The sequence below is a fragment of the Lipotes vexillifer genome, unplaced genomic scaffold (genome assembly GCF_000442215.2).
Source record: "Lipotes vexillifer unplaced genomic scaffold, Lipotes_vexillifer_v1.1 scaffold440, whole genome shotgun sequence".
Classification (NCBI taxonomy): domain Eukaryota; kingdom Metazoa; phylum Chordata; class Mammalia; order Artiodactyla; family Lipotidae; genus Lipotes; species Lipotes vexillifer.
Window position 1 is genome coordinate 776,933 of NW_006778543.1, and position 9,251 is coordinate 786,183.

At 34.8% G+C, this 9,251-nt stretch overlaps 1 protein-coding gene across 1 annotated transcript in view; it reads left to right on the forward strand.

The window, feature by feature from the left end:
• Positions 1-9,251, forward strand: part of MRPL13 (mitochondrial ribosomal protein L13) — a 36,678-nt gene that overhangs the window by 14,388 nt on the left and 13,039 nt on the right. Inside the window, exon 5 of the mRNA XM_007451663.1 lies at positions 3,923-4,009. Within this exon, the coding sequence (XP_007451725.1) occupies positions 3,923-4,009 (87 nt within the window). The remainder of the gene's footprint in view (positions 1-3,922; positions 4,010-9,251) is intronic.

Here is a 9,251-nt window from a genome sequence, read left to right on the forward strand (position 1 = left end):
ATATATATATATATATATATATATATATATATATATATATGGCATCCTAAGACCTCTTTAAGCTATACTTTCGACCCCTGGATTTTGATCCCTATAAAAAGGGTGAATTTGGGGCCTTGTAAGGTCAGGTTCATAGTTCAGCAGTTATCTGTCAGGAAGGACTTTTGTTTTTTCATTTCCTCACTCAGCACCCTGATTATTGCCTTTCTGTTGAGAAGCTGGGTCTATGAGGTCATCTTGATCCTGCCTCCTAACCCGGAAGCCATAGTCCTGTAAAAAACCCAAGCCCTGCACTAAACTGATGCCCTCAAGGCCAATGCCAGCCCTAGGACTCTTTTGTCCTTTCTTTTACTTTTGGCCTCTAGTCAGTTCCATGCTTTTTAAAAGATTTAAAAAGCAATCCTGTTAACTTCACTAATGTTTATTATGTTATCATTAGAGATACATACTGGGAGAAATTTCTAATCCAAATGCTTGTCCTCAGTATTGCTAAAAGCAGATCCTCCTTTTGCCATTTCACAGTTTTATTTTTTCTTCCTTAACTCTCGATAACCTAGTCTTTAAACTGTACTCCTAGATTTGGTAGCATTTTCCCCATTGGGACTTGTTTTAGCTTTTTTACTTAAATGAGCAAAGTGTTTGTTAGACTGTGAAGACACTCCTTTTTACTTCCCTAAAATGGTGAATAAAAATAAATGTCTCTTGTCAGGATGCAACCATTTGTTTGGTGTTGTACTGCCTATAATTTTCTTGGCAAAGGTGGTGGTGGGGAAGGGCATGTTTATTATTATAAGGTCTGACATGACATTTAGACGTTCCATGCTTTACTTTTTATTTTTACTTTTCATAATTATAAAAACATGCTCAGAAATTGCCTCTTAAGAAATATTTAATGTTCTGCTTTATAATTCATGTGTCTTTAGGTTTTCACGGGTCGAAATAAAATATCCTATTTTGACTATTAATATGGATTGCATATAATAGTAGTAAAAAGTTGTTAGGGCTACTGGTAATATATACCACAACTTTTACAACAAATTATAGTTTTAATACTTATAAATACGTTTCAATGTTTTTAAAATTAGTTTCTAGTTTATTCAGGTATGCTAACTATACACTAGGAGGCAGTATAGTCCAACTTTTGATGTTAAGAGTTCGGCTTTGGATAACATTTGTAGAAATTGTTTCAAATTATTTTTTATGAACAAAGATTGAACTGCATTGCAAAATGTTTGATGACGGCTTGGAAAATATTTAGAGTTAAATCCATTTGAATTTTTACCTCATTAAAAGATCTTAATTTTTTTTTTAAGTCTTAATTTTGATTGTTTCTAAAAAGAATGACATGTTAAGGAAGAGGTCAGTTATTTTACTTCCAATTGAAACACTCAGTGTTTTTCTGGAACAGTAGGTCTTCTTCCAGCAGACATAATTTGCTTATCAGTACTTGGTATATGTGGCTTTTAGGAGAATTTGTTTCATGAAGCATCTTTCTGATTATTAGTACGATCTTGGAATATTACTTGTAAAGTACATTGATTAACATATTTAAATAGTAGGCTTTTAAATATTTCAATATATTTTTATAATTACATAGAAGATCACTAATTCTAAACTCAAATAAATATATTGATTCAGCCCTTTCCTTATATCCTTTCTCCCTGTCATACATTTTAGTTTCCTTAAGAGTCTCTGTGTTCTTGTATTTTTCTTCTAGTATGGTTCCTTTCTTATGTTTATTCCCTCTCCTATAGTTTAGTTTATAAAGATACTTTATGTGAAACAAATGTCATGTGCCTGGGTTACAGATTAGATAAGGAAAGTATTTAATACTTATTAACCTTACCTTGTTCTATCTTTCTCACTTTCTGAATTCCTTAGAGTTTATGCTTAAGTCTATACAGCTAGAATTACTTCATTGCATATGCAAGTTGTGTCACATTTATTTTTTGGGTATGTATGTTTGTATGTCTATCATCCCCTTTTTCTCTCACCTGGCAGCTTGTAACCCTTTCATACTTTCCAGCTTTCTCTAATTTGAGTGTTATGTTTGCATTTTTTAATAGGGCATATTTTAAAAATACCAACTTGTTAATTCAAGTAAATACCACTAAATGCTTTTAAGAACATGAAAACCAAATGCCAAGTAACCCTACTAACGCAACAAAATTGCTGTTAGGATGATATAATGACAGAAGATATAATGACTTGCTTATCCAGACAAGATGCTGAGTAGTCTTAACATTGTCACTTTCTACTAAAGACTTTTAAAACATTAAAAATTTTAAAGACTAATATCAGTGCTGCCCAAGAGAAATTTCTGCTATGATGGAAATATTCTTTGTCTGACCACTTGAAATGTGGCTTATGTGATTCAGGAACTGAATTTCCAATTGCTTTTAATTTTAACAATGTAAGTCTGTATTTAAATAGTCTCCAGAGCATAAAGTCTCAACAGCACTAACACAGAAGATAGATGGAAAATATATATGGGATGCCATTTTAGTACGTAGTGAGGTAGTCTGTTGTGATGAGAAAATAAAAGGATCAGGAAATCCTCTTAGAGCGCAATCCTATTCCATTCTATGGGGTTTAGTTTCATACATGCCAAATGATATCCTCGAAATATGAGTACAGATGAAAACAATCAGTTTGACTCTCCAAATGTCTCTTAGTTTTATGAAGCTTTTGCAGTATATTTGTATACACTGTATACCAGAAGGCCCCCAGGAAATTATGGAGCACAAGGTGACACTGCATGCCTTTCTCTTGACAAAACATACATAAAATCACATTCAGGCCAACAGTGAGGATAACCTTAACAAGGGGAAAAGTAAATCATGAAGAGGTTAGTTTGCCGTCTTGGGAGTGGGTATGACAGGGAGAAGGGACTTTGTCTTCTTGAAAAGTTACAGAGAGAAACACATTATAGGTGTGTTTGCATGTCCTGTATGTCTGTTCTGGGAGTAAACCTACCTGGATTGAATCCAGCACCACTGCTTAATAGATACATGAAATTGGCGGGGGCGGTTCTGTAACCTCACTAAATTTGTTTCCTCATCTGTGAAGTGGGACTTAGTATCGTAAACAAGATAACAAATGTAATGCAGTGACCGCTGTACACGCAGTAAGTTTTCATTACCATTGTTATAGATTGGTGACTTACAGAGTCAGTCTTATGACTGTATGGTCAGGCACAGTTTATGAACTGGAAACCTCCTGATCTCCTACCTGGAGGAAACGAGATTAAGCCTCCCTAGGATCTGCTGTAACCTGTATGTAATAGGTTATTACATTTTTAATAAAATTTTAAAAATTATTTATTTTTGGCTGCATTGGGTCTTCGTTGCAGTGCGCGGGCTTCTCACTGCGGTGGCTTCTCTTGTGGAGCACGGGCTCTAGGCACGCAGGCTTCAGTAGTTGCAGCACGTGGGCTTCAATAGTTGTGGCTCGCAGGTTCTAGAGAGCAGGCTCGGTAGTTGTGGCACATGGGCTTAGTTGCTCCACAACATGTGGGACCTTCCTGGACCACAGATGGAACCCGTGTCCCCTGCACTGGCAGGCGGATTCTTAACCACTGCGCCACCAGGGAAGCCCTGTAATAGATTATTTGAGCCACTGGTTCTTGTATAAGCTTAAAGAATTTTTTCTTATTCTATCTAAAATTGATACATACACAAGTTATCTGTTATCTCTTTTGTCCCTTTTCTAAATAAAAATAAACAGATTCGAAAGAAAATAGTAATGTACAAAATAATAAAAGTTACTTTTCTGTTACTGCCACATATCTGCTTAGGTCTCAGTTTCATTTCTTTCATATTCACATTGAATCTTAGCCCACTCGCTTTCATCACTATCTCTTATTGTGTTTATATCCCCAGCACATTTTTCTTATTGAGTCCCCTGTGTATCTGTTTTTCAGATTGTTAAACTAGCTATTTATGGCATGCTGCCAAAAAACCTTCACCGAAGAACTCTGATGCAGAGGTTGCATCTTTTCCCAGATGAAGTAAGTCACTGATGATACTTTCTCAAATTTTTTTTTAACATCTTTATTGGAGTATAATTGCTTTACAATAGTGTGTTAGTTTCTGCTTTATAAAAAAGTGAATCCATTATACATATGCATATATCCCATATCTCTTCCCTCTTGCGTCTCCCTCCCTCCCACCCTCCCTATTCCACCCCTCTAGGTGGTCACAAAGCACCGAGCTGATCTCCCTGTGCTATGCGGCTGCTTCCCACTAACTATCTGGTTTACCTTTGGTAGTGTATATATGTCCATGCCACTCTCTCACTTCGTCCCAGCTTACCCTTCCCCCTCCCTGTGTCCTCAAGTCCATTCTCTAGTAGGTCTGTGTCTTTATTCCCGTCTTGCCCCTAGGTTCTTCATGACCATTTTTTTTTTAGATTCTTTATATATGTGTTAGCATACGGTATTTGTTTTTCTCTTTCAGACTTACTTCACTCTGTATGACAGACTCTAGTTCCATCCACCTCACTACAAATAACTCAATTTCGTTTCTGTTTATGGCTGAGTAATATTCCATTGTGTATATGTGCCACATCTTCTTTATCCATTCCTCTGTTGATGGACAGTTAGGTTGCTTCCATGTCCTGGCTATTGTAAATAGAGCTGCAGTGAACATTGTGGTACATGACTCTTTTGTACCACATGAATTATGGTTTCCTCAGGGTATATGCCCAGTAGTGGGATTGCTGGGTCGTATGGTAGTTCTATTTTTAGTTTTTTAAGGATCCTGCGTACTGTTCTCCATAGTGGCTGTATCAATTTACATTCCCACCAACAGTGCAAGAGGGTTCCCTTTTCTCCACACCCTCTCCAGCATTTATTGTTTGTAGATTCTTTGATGATGGCCATTCTGACCCGTGTGAGATGATATCTCATTGTAGTTTTGATTTGCATTTCTCTAATGATTAATGATGTTGAGCATTCTTTCATGTGTTTGTTGGCAGTCTGTATATCTTCTTTGGAGAAATGTCTTTTTCGGTCTTCTGCCCATTTTTGGATTGGGTTGTTTGTTTTTTTGATATTGAGCTGCTTTCTTAAATTTTTAATTAAATGTTTTCTCATTTTAAAAATTGTTGTATTTTCAGTAATTTTATGTCAACTTCTGAAATATTTTTTGCATTTTATAGTGAATGCACTATAATAACAATTGCTTCTATCTTAAATCATAAAGTGAGCCATCATTGGACTAAAAACCAAAAGTCTGTAAGTTCTAATTTTCATTTTAATAACTGCTTTCTTTGGAAAAAGGAACTACAGTCTACTTTGTTTGGACTAAGAAACTATAATTAGAGCCCCTGTTAAATTGAGGGTACTCAAAGATAATTTCATGAACTACAAAAAGGTATGAATTTAGTTTACTTTTTTTGTGACCTGTAGCTTCTATGAATCATAGATTAATAGCTTGGCTTTGGTTGCTAATTATTTCCCATGATTTAACTTGAGAATACTTATTCCTACTCAGAATTTGTTCAGCTAAAAAGTACTTGAAAATAAAAATAGACATTTTTATCCATAACTATTGTACTGGTATAAGTACTTGGTTTTTCTCTCTGGTATAATATAATGAAACACTAGAGGTTCTATAATAAAATAGTTGAGTCCAGGCCATGGAATCAGACTGCCTGAGTTTGAATACATGCCCCCACCATCTACTGACTTCATGGCCATTATTATCTCTGTTTTCTCATCTGTGAAATGGGCATAATAATAGTACCTACTTCATAAGATTGCTGTAAGGGTTAGATGAGGTAACATTTGTAGAGTACTTAGACCAGGCCCTGGAACAGTAAGTTCTAGTTGCTATCAATATTATGGATTATAATTGTTGTCCTTATACTTCCTGCTAGAGGAATAAGGTAGAATTCATTCCAGACTATAAAGTTATACAACTGTTCAAGACACTTGTATGTTCTGTTGTTAGTTTAAATAATGCATGAGTAAATTATTCAGGCTTTTATCAAAGTGGCTAATTTATTACCTTTACTTTGCATGAATGAGTAGAATAATTTCCCACTATTCACTTTACCTCTGAGGTAACAAGTATGGGAGCAGTGTCATTATATAAGGATAAATGACCTTGGGCGTGAAATCACAAGAATTTTAAAACTCCTGTTTCTGATTATACTTTCACATGCTTTTAGGAACCATAATTTCTACAAGGAACAAAAAAATAGTAATGTTATTTTTACCAGTTATAAGGTAGATACATTTCAGCATAAATTACTTAAATAATTTCAGGCTATAAAATAAATGAGCCCATTTCTCCAAAAATGGATTGCTAGATTTTTTTATTGTCATGACCATGGGGAAACAGGCACTCAGACATTGCTGGTAGCAGTACAAAATGGTGCAGCCCACAAGGAATCGGGGAATTAGGTAACATTTAACAAAAATACATACATAAGGAGATTCATGCTTGATCCGGCTATCTTATTTATAGCAATTTACCCTGAAGATACACATATACAAGATTATTGTTTCCACATTATCTACAATAGTAAGGTAATAGAAATAAATAAATGCTTATTCATAGGAAATAAGAAACAGGAAGAATAAATGAGAAAATGAAGTTGATTACTTACTAGATCATGGGCACAAAAAGATGAAAGGAGTAGGGAAGAGAATGAGATTTTTGGAGAATACCTTTTAGATTTTTGTTTTTTTACTTTAACTTTTTTATCATGTTGAGGTTTTATATATTCAAAAAATAAAAGGACAATACCAATAGAAGTAAGCAGAACTAGTGCACAGATTGTGTTTTCTAAGTGCTATTCCCTATTAAAAGGAATGTGGTTCTTCTTAGAAATGTTGTTTCTAGGTCTGGAACAAAGAAAGAGGGGGGTTGTTTTGGAGTGCACACATGCACAAGATTATTATTTCTGCATTGTTTATAATAGTAAAATAATAAGTAACAGAAAGTAAGACAGTGATCAAAACCCGATGGAGAAATATCAAGAGAACACAGGAGGCAGCTTGAAGTGGTGCCCACTGACCAAATATGGACTGTGTGAGCCTTGAATGATCATAATGGTGGATTACCTTGAATAGAAAACAAAAATCTATGAGCCCACAATGATAGTCCCAAAATTATTTTTAACTGATTATAATTTCCCTTCTTTCTGGAGAAGGAAAAGCTCTTCTTTAGAGAAGAATGTCATCTAAAAAATGTAGAAATAATACTGAATTAGAAAAGCCACCATTATCAGCATATTCTGTATCTATTGAGTAAAGCATTATAGAACAGGATATTCACACAGTTTCAAAACATCATGTCACCGAGTACTTACTGTTTAAAAAGAGAAAAGATACTTTTACGTTAAAGCCATCTGGTGAACCACCACTCGTAACCAAGATATTAAATATATCATCAATATGGGACAAACTGACACCATGTGCCTCCTGCTATGAATGAAGCACTGAAGACCCAGCATAAACTATATAGTGTCCTGTCAGAAATGTTTAACCTAAATCTAATGAGGAGGAGAGAGTCCTACAAATCCCAAAAAAGGACATTCTGCAACATAATTGGCCTGACCTCTTCAAAAAATGTTAATTTCATAAAAGAGATAAAACAAGGAAACTCTTCAGATTAAAGGAAACTAGACTAAATATATTATGTATGTTAACCAACATAATAACATAATAGCCGCAGCATGTGATCCTTGACCTTGGATTGGAAAAATTCAATTTGGGAAATTTGAATATACACTGTATATTAGAGTAAAAGGTGTTTCATCAACGTTAGTTTTCCTGAACATGAATTTGTAATGTGGTTACATCGGAGACAATTCTTATATTTAGGAAATATATATGCTGAAATATTTAGGGATGAAATATTTGCAGACTACTCTCAAATCGTGCAGTCAAAAAGAATGTTTTTGGTGTATGTGTTTATGAATAGATAAAAAGAGAGAAAGCAATCATGTCCTATTTGAACAGTCAGTGAATTTAGGTGAAGGTTAGATGAGTGTTCACTCATTTTGGCAACTTTTGAGTAGATTAGAAATTCCTTTAAAAATTGCAAAAAAGGGGGAGTTCCCTGGCAGTCCAGTGGTTAGGCCTCCACGCTTCCGCTGCCTAGGGCCCGGGTTTGATCCCTGGTCAGGGAACTAAGATCCTGCAAGCTGTGTGGCACGGTCAAACAAAAAAAAAGTATAAAGAGGAAAAATTTCAAAAAAGTAAATGATCACCTCGCCCCTGTGTTTCTTTTTTCTACTTTTATTCTTTTCCTTATTTCCCTCTTAGGTTCACCACCTGCTGTGTGCAGAGGACATAAACACATAAAAAGAAAGTTTTTCCGGTTTCATGTGTAATGCCTAATCAGCATCTTTAATTCCTAACTTTGCATTGATCTTGTCCATTCTTTCAGTGGATTCCTTTAATAGTGGTGAAATTTGGTAAGCTCATTTCAGTCAAAATTCTATTCAATTCAGCAAACATTTACCAGGAACCCACTATGTCCCAAACTCTCTATGCTGAGTGAGCAGTTGGCAACTTTTAAAATTGTCTTTGCAAATACAAGCTAAGGATTTTTTTTAATGGCTTCCCAGAGAAGTGTGAAATAGTCATAAATTTTCGTGAATACCAAACTGGCAGATAGGCTTCTTTAGTAAGTAAAAAATAAGGACCCCCTAACAGTATTTCATGTGTCCAGGCTTTCTCTGCTTGTTCTGGTTCTGTGTGCTTACACTTGCATATTTGAATATGCTGGGGAAGGGAATTTAAATATTTTTCAAATACTTTTCAGTGAAGAAACACTTCTCAATAGTATTTATTGTGTTTTGTATATGTTGATAGTGACCCAGCCTATCCAAACCATAATTTTAAAGTCATTTTAAATTTTAAAAAATATTTAATTTTTGCCATATTAGGTTTTAGAATGAGTTTATAGTGCAGTAGAGCTCTGTGATTCTCTAAAATTATTTTTAAATTGTATTTTGATTCTTGACATCTTGAATAACTTATTTGATGCCATGTCCTTGCCCAGATATTTGATTCCCAATTATACTATTGCTCTTTGCAGACAACTGTAATTTACTGTATAATCATCCTTCTTTTTTGAAAATGTTTAGGAACACACTAAAATGAAAAGAGGGAATTCTATCTACGATCCCTGGGGAAATGCCCACAGGACACTTCCATATTGATATCTTACTATTTTTTTGATAGACTCTCCAAAATTAACGGATCATTCAGATCCACAATATACTTCTCTTTC